At 41.8% G+C, this 21883-nt stretch overlaps 1 protein-coding gene and 1 pseudogene across 1 annotated transcript; both read left to right on the forward strand.

The window, feature by feature from the left end:
• Positions 1-577: 577 nt before the first annotated feature.
• Positions 578-15164, forward strand: LOC145450468 (uncharacterized). Its single transcript, XM_080328990.1, has 14 exons — positions 578-1294; positions 3393-3525; positions 3656-3778; positions 3836-3940; positions 5308-5393; positions 5450-5554; positions 5623-5734; positions 6127-6271; positions 6324-6392; positions 8351-8537; positions 13112-13223; positions 14208-14400; positions 14456-14640; positions 14693-15164. The coding sequence occupies exons 1-14, from the start codon at positions 1167-1169 to the stop codon at positions 15017-15019; spliced, it is 2010 nt and encodes a 669-aa protein (XP_080185116.1). The 5' UTR covers positions 578-1166; the 3' UTR covers positions 15020-15164.
• Positions 15165-18521: 3357 nt separating this feature from the next.
• Positions 18522-19901, forward strand: LOC145450922 (ferroptosis suppressor protein 1 pseudogene; annotated as a pseudogene).
• Positions 19902-21883: the final 1982 nt, after the last annotated feature.

Here is a 21883-nt window from a genome sequence, read left to right on the forward strand (position 1 = left end):
CTTTGCGCAGCTGCTGTCAACTTTGCGAGAGAGTATGGTTCAACTTATCGTTGTGAATCAGCCTTTTCAGACATAAAATTCATCAAAAACAAATACAGAACACGCTTGACTAATGCATATCTGGAACGCTCACTCAGAGTTGCAGTGTCAAGTTACATACCAGAGTACAGCGCACTAGCTGATATCATACAATACCAGACTTTCCACTGATTGGTATGGAAACAGATAACATGATGTCCGTCCCTGGCGTCCAGTCTAAAGTGGAACATGATGTATTTTGAAATCTGAGTTGTATCATTTATACAAACATTCTGCGAAGTTCGTGATTTCGTAAAAAATACTAGTAGCTAGATAATTGAAATGAGATATATTGATTTAAAAGACTCTATTGGAAGTCTTACTACCATGTGATTCCTGCCCAGATGCTATGAATATCAAAGCGGAAATTCAGTGTGATGCGGGTAAATGGCGGGAGTAAATGGTAGCCCGCCGCTTCAATCAGTACGCAAAAGTAGCCCTCGGTTGCAAAAAGGTTGGTGACCCCTGGTGTATAGTATACAAACAGTCAGTGATCTCGAACCATAGTGTTATCGTAGTTTGAATACTACCTAGGCAATGCTAAACCCGAAGAGGATATATAAAATTCCACCATTTTTATTGTCGACGGTCAACTGTGATCGGAAGAATTATTCTGAAACCTGGCGGCTTTTAGATTATGAGGAATCAAATGAAACCGGTCGATTCATGATTCCACCGCATCGTCGACCCGCGTAGCAGTATGGTTCACTATACCTTCACCAGACGGCTTGGTATGGTCCTAGCGCGAAAGCCTATCCAACGTTATGCGCCACGACGAACATAATTTAATCAGACGTTTTGCATTCTCCCGATAAACTAACCCTATGATGTCATGTCAACCTAAACGCCCCGCTATAGAAACGAATCCTTTGTTGAGTTAGCTTGAGTAAATATGGCTAGAAGCGTACTCCGCCTGCTTGACAAAGTTCTGGAGTATGTTCATGTTCATGTTGTGAAGTGTGATTCGAGAGTGTAGATGGATGTCAATAGTACTTGACACGAATATCAGATTTAATAGCTCCTACGTAGAATCGTTCGTGCAGACAGATTAGGATAGCGATTATGACGCATCAACTCATTAATCTGTAATGGAACGGATTGAAGAACTTCTCACTTGCCCGGTGTGTTTGGATCGTTTCAAGGAACCGAAAATATTGCCTTGTCAGCACACCTTCTGTTTGAGACCATGCTTGCAGAATATCGCCCAAGATAACAGGTGACTCAACCTTATATTCGTAGCAGAATCAGTACTGAACCCAGCTTCTAAGCGAAAATGTATGTAAGAAATGACCGGGGGCAACGATTAGAGTTCTTCTTACATATAAGTCGATTATTAGTTACATGGATGCAAGTCAAATTTAGGCAGTGGACTTGACATCGAGATCCTTAAGGGATACATTTTTTACATGTCATTAAATCTGACAATGTTGAAAAGAATGTCAGCATAGCCCAGTATATTGTCATGATACGAATCTGGAAGCTGGGCAGCCAAATACCGGCTTTGTAGCTTGTTGATCGGTGAATATAATTGCATGCATACTGATATTATCGATTCTGTTTTGACTCTGACACTCCCACTTCGTATGCGACGGACCTATCGATCTCGCTTCCCATGACATGCTGCCCTATTTCTTGTCGCTTCCTTTTTTCTATACTATCTTTCTTACTTTCATTCTGTGTGCATGCCTCCTCTTTACATCGCCTAGGCCAAGGTGGGTGTCTGATTCCATAGACAACTCCTAGTCGCTTCGACATCTTCCTTTCTGTTCATTGTATCGCATTTTTTGTGGTGTATTGAACTGATAAAATTGCTAATAAACCAATGATGATGATGTGCTGTAGGTGAATCATTACTCTTATTTGCCTGACTGTACTTTACTTGTTGACAATTATGTAGGCTATTGTTGGGACTGGGACGGCTATATCGTGGGACGCGGCCTACATGCGGCGGGTATTCTCGACCAAATTACCCGATCTTTTGGATCCAAATTCGTGAAGACTAATTATATAATTGTAAATGTGTGGATAATTTCTGTAAATTTCTTCTAAATCATTAGGGATCTTCTTATATCGGAATATGCTATACCAAAATCGAAAAATCTGTCATATCGATCGACTGAAGCAAATTGATTAGGTAATTCTTAATCGTTCTTTCATTCATTCATACATCTATTAGAAAGTCAAAATACCACTAGTTTACGATCATATAAAAAGATTGGAATATGTAGAAAAACACTTGGAGTTGTCTTTTAATCAAACGATCATCACCTTGACCTAGAACAGTGGTTCTTAAACTTTTTTAGACATGCCCTCATTTTTGATAGCGAAATATTTCGCGCCCCCCCCCCCCCCCCCCCCTTATCGTGATATCACAAAATATTGGAGGGAGAAATCACAATGCTAGCAATCACAACGGATATTTTGATGGCATTGAAGGTTATGGCTACTGATGATAGAATTATCGAATATAAAATTCGGACCATAGACAGAGTAAAATCCATGAGCCGGAGGGAAATATTTCAGTTAACTGCGGCTTCGCGCCCCCTTCAGATGCTTTCACGCCCCCCAGTTTGAGAACCGCTGGCTGACCTAGAACATGTGCTTAAGAAGCATGCACAATTGCACATTGCTCAATGAATGGAAAGTAATGGAAGTTGACGAATAGAGGGCAGCGATGAAAATGAAGTGACATATGACGGCAGGTGAAATCGATAGTTCAAATCGTGGTCGGGTAATCTTGAAAGCTGGCTATTATTTGGAAATAGATTATTACCATATCAATAGGAAGACAGGAATACGCCATGCACGTGAAGTGCAGATTCAATTATGTTTGAGGACTATAGCCATATAGGGCTACGACAACGCATTTGCTACCAACGTTACTCTGATTGAAATGATAAAATATTGCCATACTAAAAGGGAGCCAGAATAATAAACAAGACATCAGAGAAACATGGACACTGTAACACTAACAATATCACCATCATGATTGGTTTATTAGCAATTTTTATCAGTTCAATACACCAAAAAATGCTATACAATGAAAAGATAGGAAGGTGTCGAAGCGACTTGGAGTAGTCTATAGAATCAGACACTCACCTTGACGTAGGCGATGTAAAGAGGAGGCATGCACACTGAATTTAAAGTAAAGAAGATGTATAGAAATATAGCTGCACCGAAGGAAATGCTCCGCAGTAGCATCGTGTGGTGCCGATACCGGTGACGCCATACAGCTCTGCGTCCCTCCCATCAATATATATTTTTTCGCGGTGACGCTTTACAAAACCATTTGAATGGAACAACCCTTCATTTAGTATCCGCTGTCCGGAATGTCGTTCTCGACACTTTCTCTCGCGAGGGGGCGTTGAAGGGCTCCCAGCAAATTTGACGATCGTGAAATTCCTCGACCTTCCGACCCAACAGAGACCGCCTCGGCAACAGTGCAAGGTTCGAAACCTCGTTATCGCGAATATATTTTCGATGATTCTCCTTTTGCGTAGTTTAATTTCGTTTTGGCATTGATGTATCGCCTAGCTATATAATCATATTATGTCTTATGCGTGTTCTTGTAATTCAGGGATGCAAAGTAGGAGATAGTGACGTGAGCAAGTGCAATCACTGTGACGAATCTTTATGCAGAAGTTGCATTGCGAGCCATACACGCGGATTGCAGCAAGATTTACATCACTCTCTCACTCAGGTGGGACCCACCACTTCGTATTCCTTACGACCCTGTCATTGTTTGCGGTAATTTCAGGCCAGACGACTGGTTCCAAAAATAGCGGAATCCGTTTCTGATTTGAGAGAGAGGACGAAGAAATGTCAAGAAAATGGCAGACATATGAAGCGTGCAATATCGCAGGTCGGTCTTTCACGGTTTCGTGGGCAGGACATATTTTTATATCGCAGAACGAATGGTTTTTGTGATGTTTATTGTCGGGTAATATGAATCCGGCATGGTGACTGTGTCACCTCGTGAATATCTTCATTCGACGGACCTGACTTGATGCGTATTAACTTGACAAAGCAGGCCTGCCTGTCTTGTAAACACAAACATCACGGGTCATGCTCATGCCATGAAACAATACTATTAGTTTTGACTACTACTCCGGGACCATCGGATTGCACGAAAGCGTCTCAAAGGCCTCTGTCAGTACTATGGATTGAATGTACAGTTATCTGATAACTGGGAATGCAGTTAGGTTAGACTCATTACTGCAATTTATGTATTTTTATTTTCAATATTATGGAGTGGTACATATTTTAAAATCAATGAATATAATGACATTACACCACGTGAAGAAAAACATATCTGTCCAAAACAGTCGACTTTATGTGTTGATTACGAAATACTTTGGGACCCTCGTCGAACGTGGCTCAATTGGAGGATGTTACGCCCCTGCCGTTACCACGATCTATAGACTTTATGAATCAGTAGCAAAATCAAATGTATAAGTGTAAAATGTTATTTTAGAATATCGCATATATTTCTTAACTGTTGTTCTAACGGCAAGCACAAGGTTTCATCAAAGTCCTATCTGATTTTCATTTCTTGGGAATAAATTATACTTCAAAAACATGGGTATGAATCTACTTTTGCAATTCCTTTTTCAGACTACGTGACTGACTTACAAAATAGTGTTATAATTACGCGAAACAATAACTTCATATTGTTAATTTATTCGCTAAAAGCTTTTCGACTAACTCTCATCAGTAGCGAACGTTAGTGATGGGGTGAATCAAATTCGAAATGTAAGAACTATTTTGTCTGTATGACGTAATAATAACAAAAACAAACAACTAGTAGACGGGCTAGATACGGTAGTAACGGTACAAAACAAACGTTAACGAGTACATATTCGGTTATAAATAACCGAAAACACAACACATAACATTAATGAAATATTCCAAGAGTGTAGAGGCGTTCCTTCTGGCGACAGAGAATCGGCTTTCGTAGCTTTATGATCGTAGATTCCAGGACCTTTAAATGAAACAGAGAACGGCCACGAGCAAGTATAGAAAATTGACTGTCATTGTAATGATCAGCACATTCTGGATGGGATAAGAGATGCTGTCCAATAGCCGAATTACAAGCAGTAACTTGATCATAATCACGTTATAATTATATCGATAATTATATATAATTATGTCGAACATCATCAATAATTCTACTAAATATACTAATTATAATATTGTTTTCCGATTATATCGATATATTATCTGCTACAGTCGATAGAACTTCTACAGTCGGAACTGCAGTCGCGAAAAAATTGCCTGTTCGATGAAGTAGACGCGTTGGTCGCAATGGAAACAGGGTTCGTGCCATTTCCGATCACTTGAGTCTTTAATAGAATTCAACAGTTTGGTTCAGATCATTGGAACGCGAGCAGGACGAGCTTGAAGTCAAAATGGCGACCTTGACGACTCATTGCCAGGTCGCAAGCGAGAAATGCAAACGACCTCTTACATTTGAGAAGTGGGTTTTGTACACCGGTCGATCGAGTATATATCTTCGCTATTTTAAGTGTTTCAATGTCTCCCCAGCACGCTCGAAATCCAACGGTTCCAGAACGAAATACTCGCTTTGGCGCAGCATGGTAACGACAATCTCCGCAGCAACGGAATCTCTTCGGACAAAGTTCGTCAAACAATAGAAGTGAGCATAGTTGTCAGCTAGAAAATGTTCAGCTTTTTCAAGTTAGATTAGAATTACAATAACTGAATTTGCGAAAAGTTGGAAATTAAATTATGCGTTGAAATACAAGAAAAATCAAGTTCAGTTCATACTCATAAGGGAATGGCTAATGTCTGTAGCCTATACACAAAGGTCAATTGGCTCTTTTCGCACTGTGTAGTTCTCCTGCCTGTGGCTCTTTCAAGAAAGCCAATAATTAGGTTAGAATTTCAATGATAGCATAAAGACCTTTCAAAATTTGATTAGAATTAGATTACCGTCATTTCGCTTTACTGAGTAATTAGACAGCTAAAAATTTCTAGTTGTCCATGTCTGCTGTGAGTGTGAGGTCACTCAAAGCAAAATATTTTCAGTTCACGAATAGTGACGAAGGTTTTGTTCTGTCCGCAATATCCAATTTCGGCACCGTTTCCACGCATGAGGATCTCACATATGGCGTTGACTTGACCGCGGACCACGACCAAGCCCGAAGAGCCCCGCGGTTCGGCAGGAGAGCAGGTTTGTTCACAATGCGTTTTGTTTGTCGCTTTCTCAAAACCACCGCGTTCAGACCGACAGCAATGCGACTCCCAGTCAGCGAGGGACGAGCCCCGCGCACGTAGAGACCCAGTCGCAGCGGGTGAGGAAGTTTATTATGTGGACATATGAGCGTGCGTCATGCACTCGAGCGTGTGGGGTAAAGTTTGGGTTAGGATTGGGTAGTGATGGTGGGCATTTATATTTTCACCATCTCAAGACACAATGCGATGCAAAGATCAAATATGAGGATGTTCAATCGACAAAGTACGGCCTCTGAATTAAACATCAACCCCGTCCAAATGCCTAATGTAACAGTGCCTGATCCTGATCTCTCAGTTGCCTTTCATGTAACCATAGGAGGTACGTGGGTTAGTTATAAGGGGTTCATCAAAGGCTAATGTTTGGAATTCGAGTAGATATATAACTACATTGTCCCGTACAGCTTATGTCCTTTTCCGCTTGCCGTAGGTCGCAAGCGTAAGTACTTACCTTTTGGTCATCTAAAACCTGTTTATGCAAACCTTTAGCTTTTTGCAGTGACGTGCGGTCCAATGAGGCAGGTGAGGCAGTGCCTCACCTGTCGTCTGGGTGAGTAAGTGAAAATCGTGAAAACCCTCGATGAGTTCATGATTATTGGTGTTTTTCATCGATGTTCATAAATAACTAAATTTGAACATTTTTTTCACCCAACATCATCAATTTGCATAGTTATTATTCAAAAATACAGCGTGAAAGAAGAGGTGAGGCACAGGTGAGGCACGGGCGGGTCGTGCCTCACCTGCGACAATGCAATTCAATATAAATAGCTCGGAATTCATATTAACTGGTATCAATCAAATTCTATCTTCACACTGATTCCGAAAATCGAAATATTAACAGTGTCAGAGCACCAGACCCCACCCCCAAATCGCCAATCAAGGTGACATTCGGCTTTATTACAGACAATGCCATCGCAGAGAAACAATGGCCAGGTGAGGCACAAACGAATCAGCCTCATGCACTATTCGCTAATAATTGGACAATCGAAGCGCAGTAAAACGCACTATCGATTTCGGAATCCAACAGTCTTGTAGGAATTATATAGTAGCGACAGCCAATACGTAATGCCGAGCCAATACATTCCCTTACTTATGTAGCTGTTATGTATTTTCCATCCATAGTTAAGCTAAATTGTGGTATGAGATAGCTACTTGCACAGGCTGCATTTTCATTGTTTGTGTCCTTCATGCTGTGTTCGACAGCAATACCTATAACCCCTAATTGTGGTATGTTATAGCTATACTTACATAGCCTACGTTGACGTTGTTAGTGGTCAGTGGTGCCACTGCTAGTGTTTTTACACTAGATCTAGTGTATTTTGACTTGACCTAGTGCATTTTCTTTCGAAATTCGGCAAATCTAGAGTTTTTTTACTAAAAAAAATTTTAATTGGGGATGCTATTTTCATGTGCTTCGAATAATTTATACCGGTAGGCCTACTTGAAGAGATAGTAATTATTATCCGTCTAAACATGCCCATTTAGCACAATAGCGACCAGTCCTACATGTATTGTACAATATGGAATTGCAACGGCTATCAGAGTGCAAAGAAAATGCTCTCCATACCCGCTGCTATTGTTACGTGCGTGCGTGTTTGTGTGTGTGTGGGGGGGGGGCGTGCCTCACCAGCCATGAACCTCACGGCACGTCACTGGCTTTTTGTAACCACTAGCGTCCCAAATGTCAAGCTTGGAATGTCCACGCAACCATTCAAAGAGATTTAAGAGCTTGCGAAAGAAAAAGGGTTAAGAAATACTGCTTCATAGAATTTCCCTCACCCCTTTCCTACGCTCCGTTGTATACGCACTTAATCGTGTCTTCCTCTGGACGTATAAGAACTAGCGACACAGATTTGTCTGCGTTGTTGACGGTGGATTTAATTAACCACTGTGGATTAGGGTTCGGGCAAGAGTCAGTTTTGGGAATTGGGTTAGTTTTGCAGTTATAAAGTTACGTGCTCAAGTCTGTGTCGGGCAACCGTTTTATCACCCCTACCTGTCTCATGCTCATCTGTCCCAGCCCGCGGCGCGCCGAGACCTCGCGCAAACAACCGAAGGCGGCGCGATGTGCCTCCTCCCGTTTACTTCTCCATCGGAAGCGAGGATCCGTCTCCTCCAGCGGCCGACAACGCAACGGATTTCAACTCTCACGTGACCGGAGTGCGCACAACCTTGTGGCAATATCGAGGCAAAGGACAAGTAAAAAAGTGAATGGTTTTGTGTAGTCATAAAGTGTATTTATGACTGTAGTTGACAAATAGTATAGATAACTAACCTACGTATAGATACCCAACACCCGTCGTCACGCTTGCTTGCCCCGGCGTAATTACTGTTCAGCAATCTGAACGCAACGTGATTGCTAATTCCATAGCTGACGACCCGCGTGCTTAAATTCAATGAAGTTGATCTTATTTGAAAGCTACTGTCGCACTGATTCCGAAAATATAGATTAAAATCGAAGCAGGCAATGGAACCATCTTGAAATACACCTCAAAGTCTGAAAATCGGCATTGTTCTAAACAATCGCAGCGACGCATCACAATGGCCATAACAATGGTCATCATCATCATCATCATCATTGGTTTATTAGCAATTTTATCAGTTCAATACACCACAAAAAATGCGATACAATGAAAAGAAAGGAAGATGTCGAAGCGACTAGGAGTTGTTTATGGAATCGGACACCCACCTTGGCCTAGGCGATGTAGAGAGGAGGCATGCACACTGAATGAAAGTAAAGAAGATAGTATAGGAAAAGGAAGCGACATGAAATAGGGCGGCATGTCATGGGAAGCGAGATCGATAGGTCAGTCGTGGTCCGGTTATCTTGAGGACATGTGGACATGCTCGTCGACTGCCGGATGGCCGGCGGGATACTGTTCCACACATTAGGTCCGGCACATTTGATAGAGCGATGATTTTTTCGGTCGATCATATGATATTTGGACGACGTGGACGTGCGTGTGTTGTACTTGTGCGCTTTTGATTCAGAGGTAAAGAAGTCATTGAAATATTCGGGGCAACGACCGCAGTGAAACTGATACATAAACTTGGCGATTTCTAGTTTCCGCATATCTTCTATGTTTAGGACGCCGAATCTCTTCAGCAGCGACTTATTGGATGGGCACTGCAGCCAGGCCCCTTTGGGGCCCTAGCTATGATTCGGAGTACGTTATGCTGTCGTTTCTGCAGTGGCTTGAGTGCAGTTTTACTGGCAGCCCCCCAACAGAGGATGCCATAATGTAACTTCGATTGGATTAAGGATTTAAAGAGTATCAGAAGAACCCATGCTGGCACGAAGCGCCCAAGGCTGTAGAACAGGCCGCACTTCAGAGATAATTTAGTTTCTAGGGACTGAATATGACTCTTCCAGGACATGTTCGAGTCCAGTAATACCCCGAGATATTTGGCATTATCTGTGTTGGAAACGGGCTGACCAGCGATATCAACGGGTAGGTTATTTTTTGAATTTACTGTCAGCAATTGGGATTCCGAGGCGTTTATGCAAAGGTTGTTCTGGGCCGTCCACTAATGGACTTTAGGCTTTAGGACTTTAGGTCCTTGCGTGTTTGCGATTGTTCAGAACTATGCCGATTTTCAGACTTTGAGGTGTATTTCAAGGGGGTTCCATTCCCCTGATTCGATTTTAATGTATATTTTCGGAATCAGTGCGACAGAAGCTTTTAAATAAGGTCAACTTTATTGAATTTAAGCACGCGGCTCGTCAGCTATCGGATTAGCAATTATGTTGCATTCAGATTGCTGAACAGTACTTTCCTCCGGGCAAGCAAGCGTGACGACGGGTGTTGCGTATCTATCCGTAGGTTAGTTATCTATACTAATTGAGACCGTTATGAATACAGAACTTAATAGTTTGAAACCGACCAATCGGTGATATCGACAATTTTCGTTGCGTAACAACTTGGTTCAGGATTCAGGATATTATAATATGGGTCTGCTAAAATGGCAATAGTCATTGTCGTGAATTTCTACTCAGGTAGGAGTAGAAGTAGTGATTTCCAAGTAGTTCCAAGTAGTTCTCCTCGGCCAATTAAAACACCACGAACCTAAATCAGACGAGGGTATACCTGCTCTCAAAGCTCGGTTATCAGATTTGGCGCATTCGTATTGTGGATGCCCGGTCGACAAGGCGGACTTCCTGATGAACAAAGAGTGTTTCCTGGCCATCAAAGCATTGCGATCCAACCCTGAAATTCACATCACCAAACCAGACAAAGGATCCGGTGTTGTCATTCTGAACAAAGCTGACTACATTTCGAAAATGGAATCAATATTGCATGACAAAACCAAATTTATCTCGCTTGGTTCGGTTCCTAACGGCAGAAACATACAGCGCCATCAGACCGACGGGATCGCAAAGACCACGCATGTACGGACTGCCAAAAACTCACAAAGACAATGTCCCAGTGAGACATATACTTTCCATGATCGGGTCTGCTCACCATCAGCTGGCAAAATGGCTTATTGACATTTTGGAACCGGTTCGGGAATTGTACGGCACGGAATGTGTTCGCGATTCGTTCACGTTCGCTGGTGAAATACGAAACCTGGATTTGCCGAATCCAGACGTGTTTCTGAGCTCATTTGATATCTCTAGTCTTTTTACGAACGCTCCGCTGCATGAGACTAATGATATTTGTGCCAACGAGCTGTACGGTGGTAAGTTACCACCACCATCAATCCCACGTAACGTCTTTGTTGAACTTTTACAAGCGGCAACTTGCTCCGTGGAATTTAGCTTTAACGAGGTCATGTTTCGCCAAATAGACGGCTTAGCCATGGGTAGTCCCCTGGGACCTATTTTGGCCAACATTTTCGTAGGGTATTACGAGGGCGAGCTTCTCTCCCAGCGTGAATCCGCCAAACCACTATTGTACCGCCGATACGTAGATGATACATTTGTCATATTCAGGAATGAATCGGAGTGTGACCAATTTCTCATTCGCTTAAACTCGCTTCACCCGGCCTTGCAATTCACAATAGAAAAAGAACGCAATAACTCATTATCATTTCTGGACGTATTAGTTGAAAAGCGCAATACCAACAAATTTGAAACGTCTGTTTTCAGGAAACCGACATTCACAGGCCAATACCTTCGCTGGAATTCATTCAGTCCTCGACGCAGAAAAATTAACCTCATAGGCACACTCGTGCATAGAGCGTTGATGATATGTTCGGGTAACAAACTGAGTTTAGAACTTGACTACATCCGAAAACTCTTACTTGATAACGGTTACCCTGAACACGTCATCAGCCGCAGCATGGAGAGGAAATTAACGCTATTCAACGCAGAAAAACGAACAGAGCCCACCGCACGAACAATAAAAGATGTTTATATCCATCTACCTTGGATTGGCCCCATTTCCACCCGCTTTGAAAAACAATTGATTTCTGCTGTCGGTAAATGTTACGACACAGTCAAAACCAATGTGATTTTTACAACAACACAACTGCTCCCTCAACACGCAAAGACGTGCTTCCTGCACTTCAACAAAGTAATGTAGTGTACGAATATAGGTGCCACTGTGATTGGCTACGTGGGAAGAACGTCAAGACGTCTGCAGGACCGCATAAACCAACATGTCCCCAGATTTATCAGAACACGTGCGTCACGCGATGTGAAAAGCTCACCCTTAACTCATCCACTTAAGATTGATGCTGATCGATCAAAGGCCATTAATTCTGTCATCGGCAAACATCTGTTGGATAATCCGATTTGTGCGAATAATTATCGAGACGACCGATTTCGAATCGTAGGGCGAGGCCGTTCACAATTCCATTTGTGTGCCTTGGAATCAACTTTTATCAAAATACACCAACCAAAACTCTGTCAACAAAAGGAGTTCGTGTACCACCTAAAAATAGTACATTGAACGCTCTCTCATTCGAAATTTCATGCTGGTGACGTCATATTTTGTGATACGATTGTTGATATACAATGTTCTTTCCAATTCTCTACTAGTTGCTGACGATTACCCCTGACGAGTGTCAGCCGAAAATATTCGGGTTCATTTCAATATGAATATACTATTTACTTTCCAAGTAAGTTAAACGTAAGTATACTAGGCCTCTCTTTGCCTAAAAAATGAAAACTGTTAAGTAGGAGTATTCTGAAATCAAAACCACTTGATTAGTGCAAGTCGGCAGCACCTTCTTGAGTACTCCTGAAAAGTAGAAGTACTTCGTTACCGGCCCCCTCTGCTTGCAGGAGTACAGCTGCAGACTGTCCAGTTTATTTCATATCAAGCATAGCAATGGTTGCAAAGCTGTTTGAATAAATGGAGATTTGGGAATGCGCGTATAGATGCCATAATTGCTGAATACATCCAGGTTCTCGGTGAAGGTGCTAGTCATCCATTTCATCGGTATCAGCTCAAAATCCGATATTGGTCGGATTCTGCTCCTAATACAGTTGAATAATATATTCATATTTATTATACCCGAAGCTTTGAAGCTGGCACCAATCAGGAGTTACAATTAGTTACATCTATAACAATAGAACATAGATTTTGAAAACTTTGTTCAACAACAATCGGTAACGATAATTATGACATCATGACGGTAACATTTTTAACTTCAAAATCCGAGATTTGAATGTTTGCACCACAGCTGACGACAGCCTCTGGTGAGTGTCTAGTAAACACTGTCTACTCGTAAATTTTCGGGTAATAAAAATCAATAAATCATTCCACTGTATTATGACTGTAGTCGAGTGCTGCAGTCGGTGGTAAAAATCCGTTGAAATCGGACCAATTCGCAGGCATTTCGGGACGAAAGGTTTTGACGCAGGGCGGATGAATTTCCCGCGTGGCATTTCCTCAACGGCCGCTGACGACATCGTGGTCGCGGATAGCAACAACCATCGTGTTCAGGTTCGTGGGTTTTGTTGCGACTTGTGGATTGGGAAGTTCTGAATGGAACAGGCCTATACCTGAGTGATTCGGGGTCAAGTTGAGTATTCTAGTATCGGCCATTATGACGTCATCAATGCAGAGTTCAAATGTGCACCAGTTATGCGACTACAAAGAATATATTGCCAGTTTTACATCGCATTAAAGGTATTTTGGTATTTTTTCGCCTATATTTCTATTCCATTGCACTTGTGACATTGTAGTAGGTAGCTCTCAATAACTTTACGGAAACGCTATTTCCACTAACGTGCGTATACCTTCGTACGTCATGTTTCGTATATGATGTGATACGACTAAGGTGGCATTTAAAACAAAGATCTATTTAAAACAAGTATGATTAAAACCAGGCCCTTGTTCAAAACATGTTTTTTATTGTTTTCTTTTTTGTTTGTTGTCGAAGTCATGGCGTCACGCATATTCAATTGTGACGTCATAGTCGATTGGCATTGACAATTCAAAACATAATATAAATGTAGCTTCTTTGACGAGATAGGCTTCCAACCCCTGTCATATACGGACCAAAAATATTCTTAAACAGAACTACATCGTCATGCAGCATTTTTACGGTCGGCGGTCATCATCATCAGAACCAATGATCTATATTTTTCGACTATAGCTGTTGAGCAGACTATTTCGAGGGTTCCAACCATTCCCATATCGTATGTGTCGCCTATATGGGGTGTAAATCGTGTGAAGGCTCATACTAGGCCTACATGTTTTTTGGAAAGTATTTACACAAATATTACATAATTATACAACTTAAACTAAAACACAAATTTTTTCAAAGGCCTTAGTATATAACACTGTTTTTAAAACATGTTCCAAACAAAATGTTTTAAGCCACCATTTGTTTCAAATGCAACCCTAGATAAGTCCGATTTTTACTCGATTCACTTTCGAGTATCATCGTGCACCTGCACATTGCACATATATCCTGATTTACAGATCTTCGACCTAAATGGAGACGTGAAGGGAATATTAGGAAGCTACGGAAACGCCGAAGGCCAATTCGATTGCGTAGCTGACGTGTGTGTCACGTGTCAGGGATGGGTTGTTGCCTCGGACAGGTACAATCACCGAATCAAAATATTTGACGAAGCCGGGAGGTTTGTTCGCACCTTCGGATGTAAAGGATCAGGTGACGATACTTGAAGACAAAATTGTAGGTGAACGTGACGCTGATTTTGGTGCAGGAGTGGGGCAGCTAAGTTTCCCTTGCGGAGTGGCCACGGACGACAGGGGGCAGATTTACGTTTGCGATAAAGACAATCGTCGCGTTCAAGTCTTCTCATCGACCGGGGAGGTTGTTCGGACGTTTGGTTCGGAAGAAAACCGGTTGGACAGCCCGCAATATCTTTCTGTGGCTGCAAATGGCAGAGTAGGCGAGTCGTGAGCGTTAGAATAACTCTCGTGACCTTGAACTTTTTCAGGTCGTTGTCGGGGACTCCGGTAGCCATAGAGTCCACGTTTTCGACGAGTACGGCCGCCATCTTTTCGAGTTGGGAATGGAAGGAACGAACGAGTCCCACTTCAGGTATCCGCGAGGTGTAGCCACAGATCAGCACGGCAACATGATCGTCGGAGACAGCGGAAACAACCGGGTTCAGGTTTTCACGAGCGACGGAGCCTTCGTCTCTTGCTTTGGGAGCTGGGGCTCCGAGCCGGGACAGATGAAGGGGCTGGAAGGGATTTGCGTTCTGTCAGATGGGGGTGTCGCGGTTGGTGATAGGGATAATCACAGAGTTCAAATCTTTTGAGCAATGAGATTTTCGTATTCGAACGGGAGATGTTCAATTTACTTAAAAATTTCATGCATTGTTTTCATATACATTTCTGCATTATTGTTTATAAGTATATGCAGGGACGCTTCTACTATGCAAGAACGCACCTGTGCATTCCTCATTTACTTTTCCTGATTGTTCATTCACAGGGGTTGAAACAGGGGCATTGCGAGCAGACTTTATTAGCGGGATGTGCGAGATACATCATAGGCATGGGAGTCCCCATAGGCATCTCCCTCTCCATTAGGACATAGAATATGGCAAGCTGCTAGAAATAGTAGATGGAACAAATTTTCCACGTGCATCTATGGCGGAAATTCGTCGAACACAACGGTAGGAAAAAGCAAAGGTGATGATTTATTGACTTTGTTGTGCTCGAGGTAAAACCATCGACGTCCGAGACTTCTATATAATTCCGTAATATCCGAAACCACATGCACTCAACGCCCTTTCATCACAAAAACTACGATGGCTGAATTTCTTCTTATGCCAGCGGTTCTCAAACTTATTCTGCTGGCGGTACACTAGAAAAATAATAAAATATTTGCGGCTAAGCCTACTTGCAAGGATAAGATAGTTGGTTGTTGATGTGCTTGTTTGTACGGACGCCGGACATATTACTAAAACGTGGTTGCATTATTGACAAGCATACCAACATTTTGTCATCATGTCCAAGAGTTCCATCCAAGTCTCTCATTTACAGCTTTTAATTTCAGTGAAACAGCTATATACGCCGGGGACATAGCGTAGTGGTGACGATGAGCGGGGGAGATAGTGTAGTGGTTAATATAATCGCCCACCAATCTGACGAACTGGGTTCGATTCCTGTCGGAGGTTTATCTGGACCCCCCACGTTGCTGTCCTTACGGCGACAAAAAAGCCCAGTAAAAGACCCGATGAAAGAAAGCACTCACAAGGAATGGAAAGAACTAGTTTAAGGCATTTAAAAAAGATTGACATCGAAAAGCACTGCGACATCGGGCACTCTAGGCCGAGGTGGATGTTAGAGTAAAAGATCGCTACTGATGCGTGTCGTTCGACATCCTCCTATCTGTTCATTACATCGCATTGTGTCCTATCGCCTTGTGCATTGTTTGTTACTTGTACAGATGAAAATGTTATGTTGTGATAAGCGCCTACCAATCTGTCGGAGCCGGTTCGATTTCCGTCGGATGTTTATCTGGGCTCATCTTACCCGACAAAAAAAACAGAAAAAGACCCGACGAAAGAAAGCACTAACAAGGGATGGAAAGAACTAGTAGAAAGAACCGCGGCTTGAAAAAGATCAACATCGAAAAACAACTGTGACATCGGGCACTCTAGGCCGAGGGAATGTTAGATCAATCAATCAGGTTTATTAATATTTTAATCGTTTCAAAACATCACACACATACATCACATCACACACAAGACTGCGATACAATGAAAAGATATTGCAGCAAACAATACGCTCATATTGTTAAATTTATTCCACTGGAAGCTTTTCGACTGGCTCTCTTCAGCAGTGAACGCCAGTAAATGAGGTTAACCAAGTTCGAAATATAGGAAGAATTTTGTCGTTGTTCCGTAATAATGACAAGTACACAAGTCGCGAACGGCAGTAAACAGCGCACGGTTACGGTACAGCACACACAAAATCAGCTGTAAAACAGCCGAATGACAAAACAACACTAATGGAAGATTCCCAGCGTGTAGAGATGTTCCTTCTGGCGGCAGAGGATCGGTTTTTGCAGCTTTATAATGGTTGATTCAAAATAGGAAGGTATCGAAACAACTTGGAGTAGCCATTAAGATCAGACACCCACCTTAGCCTAGACGAACTAAACAATCAAGGCATGTACAGTACACTGCACAGTTGCACACTGAATGAAAAGTAATGAAGAGAATATAAGACGCAAGGGACAAAATGAGGCGGCTTGTGGTGGAGGGCGAGGTCGATGTTAGGTCGTGGTCCGGTAATCCTGCAGACTGGCTAGTATTGATTTAGAAGAAATTGCTTGTATTTTGACTTGAATGCGGACATGTTAGATTAAAAGGATCATGCAACTGCGTGTCGTTCGAAAACCTCCTAACTATCTGTTCATGACATCGCATTGTGTCTTATCGCCTTGTACATTGTATGTGACTTGTTCAGATGAAAAATATAACCCAACGATTGACTTCAACACCTATTGAAGTATATTACATTATCGAATGTGACACATAGTCACATTCGATGATTACATTAATCAGTTCATTCAATACTGCTTTGGCCTCTTTGTTTTCACCTTAATTTCACATTATATAAGATTTATTCCTTGTATATGTGGATGAATATACGATTACTGTATCGATTTAGCAATCCGGCCCGCCAAGTACTTCATTTTCTTATATCGGCCCGCCGACTGGAGAAGTTGCCCGCCCCTGATTTACAGACAACTTTGCTTTGCGAGACTGCATTTAGCGCCACGTGTGCACTGAAAACTAAACAACGAAGTCGGCTGCAAGTTTAAGCCGACATGTCATTAATAGTCGCTGACTAATCTTGGTAAATGATGCACAGATTTGAAAAAAAAACTCAAACGTCTGGAAAAACCTTAGCGTAATATCTATGGTTGTTTTTTGGCGAAGAAAGGCGTCACTCACGCTTGAATAACCATTGACCGGTGTTATTATTATGCAGTTCGAGCGGTGGCATTATTGCATTAGCTTATTTGCAGCGATGCGTTACCTTGTCTCCAGGCTGCAGCGTGCGAGATCGTTAATAAGTCAGATTGCTGGAATAATAATAGGACGTGCATGGTCTACCTATTATTCCGTCAGCTAATAGTTGATTCTAAACAGCTACTCTGCTTTGCTGTTCTGTTACGATTGGCCAAATTGCGAAGCCAAAACCGGCAAAACGTGTACCGTAGCATTAACTCTAGATCTATCCCTGACCGTAGGGCTTTTCGGGGAACACTGTTTCGTTATGGAACTTTAGGACTTTTAGGGGCTTACTGTTCTATGTTCATGTGATGTCATGAAATTTTGCAATAAGTCACGAATCATCCTAGACAGAAAATTACAGATTTGACGGATGTCACTTTCGATTTTCTGTGGGGACTAACCCTGGGTAATATTTTCCTTATTTCTGTTTCTAGAAGAGGTAAGGTAATATAGGATAGTACACCAAGACACTTGTCAATCACGATCTGAAAGTGAGCCTTTTCTCTGTTGAATCTGGATCTTGTCTGTCTCAGTATTTACTTCGATTTTTTCCAAAACTCAATCCAAATTGCAAAAACAAAGTGCCGAAAAAAATGCCAATGCTTCCACTGGCTGTGACTAACAGAAAACAACGAACACATTTCGTATACCCGGGTATTGCTTTTTTAATAACACTTTACCAGATTTCGTATACAGTGACACCGTATTACATTCGTATGGTATGGCTGTAAATTATTGAGTTATGAATTTGAACTTCTGTAGCTGAGCCTTTGCTAAAAATAGATGAGTCGCCCTATGTACTATGGTGACATCAATCGCCAACCACATTAATTATAGCTTCATGACAAAGTACTTGTTCCTTATATAGTGTCAAAGCTTGTTGCCTCAAACTGCCTTGAGACATGAAGTTCCTCAAGCTTTTATCTGCTGGAGCTGTAGCCGGTGCTGTTATGGTTGGATATCGCAATTACTCTGATGGGCAAAAACGTTTACCGAGCGCAAGTCACGTTGTGATAGTAGGAGCTGGATATGGCGGTGTTTCACTCGCTGACAAGATGAATGAGAAGGGAAGCTTCACTTTGATAGATAAGAGAGATTGCATGCATCATAATCTTGCATCTCTACGGGCTGCTTCTGAACCTGGATTTAGCGTCAGAACGTTTCTCCCCTTCCACCCAAAATATAGTGCGAGTTTCAAACAGGGTAAGGTTGTATCTGTGGATACGGAAAAGAAAACTGTTAGCCTGGAGGGTGAAGAGAACGATATTCAGTACACTCATCTTGTTTTGGCAACAGGAAGCTCTGGCCCTTTTCCAGGAAAAACTGATCTTTGCGCGAGCAGATCTGAGCTCATCAAACAATATGAAGATTACGCTCAAGCAGTTAAGAATTCGAAGAAAGTAGTTATCATCGGAGGAGGCGCCGTTGGTGTTGAACTGGCGGCAGAAATCGGTGAGGAATATCCTGGCAAGTCTGTCACCATAATACACAATGGGCCAACTCTGGTGTCTAGGAGTCTGGCTGATAAGGCGCTCAAAAGAGTTGAAAGTGGATTAAAAGATCTCAAAGTCAATGTAATTATGGGTGACACAGTCAAGAATATGGAGGAATTGCAATTGAACGCTCTTACAGACGGGATGAAAGTTAAAACCACCAATGGTTTGGAATTAGACGCAGATCTTGTGATACCTTGTTTTGGTCTGACTGTGAACAGCGAAGCCTACGCAAGCAGTTTGCCTGATAAAATCAACAAAAGAGGGCAGTTGATGGTAGACGAATTCTTGCAAGTTAAAGGCTTGGAAAATGTTTTTGCGATTGGCGACTGCAATGATCTTCCCGTCACCAAACTCGCTCTTCAAGCCCAATTTCAAGCTGGCCATCTGTGGAATAATCTGACCTCGAAAAGCAGCCCCAAGCCTTATAAAAATGACATGTTCATAATGGCAGTGCCACTCGGAAGGCATGGCGGGGTTGTCCAGGCTGGCAATTGGGTGATGCCTGGTAACTTTGCTGCGAAGAAAATCAAGGCGGAAGACGTGCTCTGCTCCAAAACGTGGCCGATAGTAGGATTACCTGTGCCAGATAAACAAGATATAAGTTAATAAAGTTGTAGTCTAGAAGGTAAATTTAAAGATCTAGCCTAACTAATCATAGCAATCAATTCAATAACAACAGTGATAAAATCTCCGTCCAAAATGGTTTTGTATGTTGTAGTAGCTGAGGTGTTATTTCAAATGGAAGCTGGATAAGCACAATGATTTGAGTACTAAAATATTGTTTGAATTGAATTGAAGTCAATTGCCTAGAGTGACGGTTTACCTTTTTTAGTAGTGGTACCGAAATTGTGCCTTTTGATACGGTACCCTATTGAATATTATTTGAATATTGGGTAACAAATCAATCAATGTTTGTCAAGTGCCTTGGTTTAACTGAGAAAGCTTTGCCAATTTGATTGGTGTCGTGTGTTCATTGACAAAACATCTGCAGCGTGTGTCCAAACGCTACCCAATACATATATGCATAGAAGAACTCAAATCATCACAAGGCACACTAATTACTATGTTCGTTTCTTAGTCATAATATACCAAATCCTTCCAATGCGGCTGGAAGTGGCACAATTCTCTTCATTGTTAGTCATTCCTATGTATGACATCATAGCAAGTGGTGCTAGATTCAACTCAAATATTCTAATACTTGATTTGGTGAATTGTGAAATGCATGAATTTGCCCGGGCCCAACTCAAGCCATTCTAGGATTTATTTATCGCCAGGTAGCATATTCAGGTATGTCCCTGACATGACCCTACATATGAATCTGTTAACTGTTCGCTGTCAACGAGTGGCAACTATTTACCTCTTGACTTCTTGTAGTTATTGTACCTATTGGCGGCAATGAATCAAGATTTTATACTACCTATTATGTGGCTGATTTGCCGATACGATGGTCTATGGATTTCATTTTTATGAATGAATTTTGTTTTCATCCACATATGACATTTGCACTGAACTTCCTTTCATTAATTTCAGTGAAGTCCGTTAGAGTGGTTTATATATGCTTGTATGACGGAGTTGTGAACGGTGTATTGATATGTTTCATTTCTTGTACATTGACAGTTGCATTGTAAAATTGGCGAATTCATTGACAGTTTCGCTACAATTCACCCTAAAAGAGCTCATAAAATCGAGTCATGTTTCATGGGGAATTCTGGATTTACTGGCTAGTTCATTAAGGATAGTATTATTATCATCCTTCATCAGACAGACAACAGTCGTTGGTTCATTTTGGTGCATTGTGTCTCCTGTGATGTCTTCTGCTCGCAATAAGAATCCGCATGTTAATTTGCACATTCATTTTCGATTAATCATGTTCATAGAAAAATTCGCTTTGCTAGAGCTATGATGTAGAAATGTGATAATTATATTGTGTGTAATCGTATTTGTTACTGGAATCTAATTTTCGAAAGTTTAATTTTTCAATAAATCATCCCATTGTAAACATGTTTTTGTGAGTTTATGAGCGATATGAAGCAGTTTTTTCCACCGTGGATATTGTATCTTGGCTTGGTTGACATTGCTGCTCTATTAGTTACAGTGCCATTTCGAGTATTATTCGAACAATTGCTTGCACCAGATCTGCTTAAAGGGGTCATGAATCCCACCCAAGTAGAGAGAGAGAGTGATCAGATTCATTTTCGCCGGTACAATCGAGATGCTTTGACGATGGTGATACGATCTTTAAGCAAGGTCGTCTAATCTGCTATTTTTCTCCTCCATACTATCTGTGGATGCTGAGCGCCTAGCAGGATAGCCGCAGAAAACAGTTTTCGAGTTGTTGGTCTGACCCAGCTGGGGATTGAACCCACGACATACCGATGAAGAAGCCGGACGCGTCACCATTACACTACCTCGCTTGGATTCACTGAATCCCGTAGAACAGGGGTCGGCAACCTTTTGGTAGTCACGGGCCAAATTTCGAGTGTACAACTTTTTCGCGGGCCGGAATTTTTCTTAATGCTATATTTTATGCTCACTTCGGTATATTATCCTGCATTGCTGCAATCTCAATCATACCAATAACAAAACACATTTATTTACGCTTCAACAACGCAGAATAAATTGACAATTGACGTAGCTTGCTTTGTGAGAGGTTTTC

Source organism: Botryllus schlosseri, chromosome 11 (genome assembly GCF_051294905.1).
Source record: "Botryllus schlosseri isolate E-star chromosome 11, Bs_hap1, whole genome shotgun sequence".
In the NCBI taxonomy this organism is placed as follows: Eukaryota; Metazoa; Chordata; class Ascidiacea; order Stolidobranchia; family Styelidae; genus Botryllus; species Botryllus schlosseri.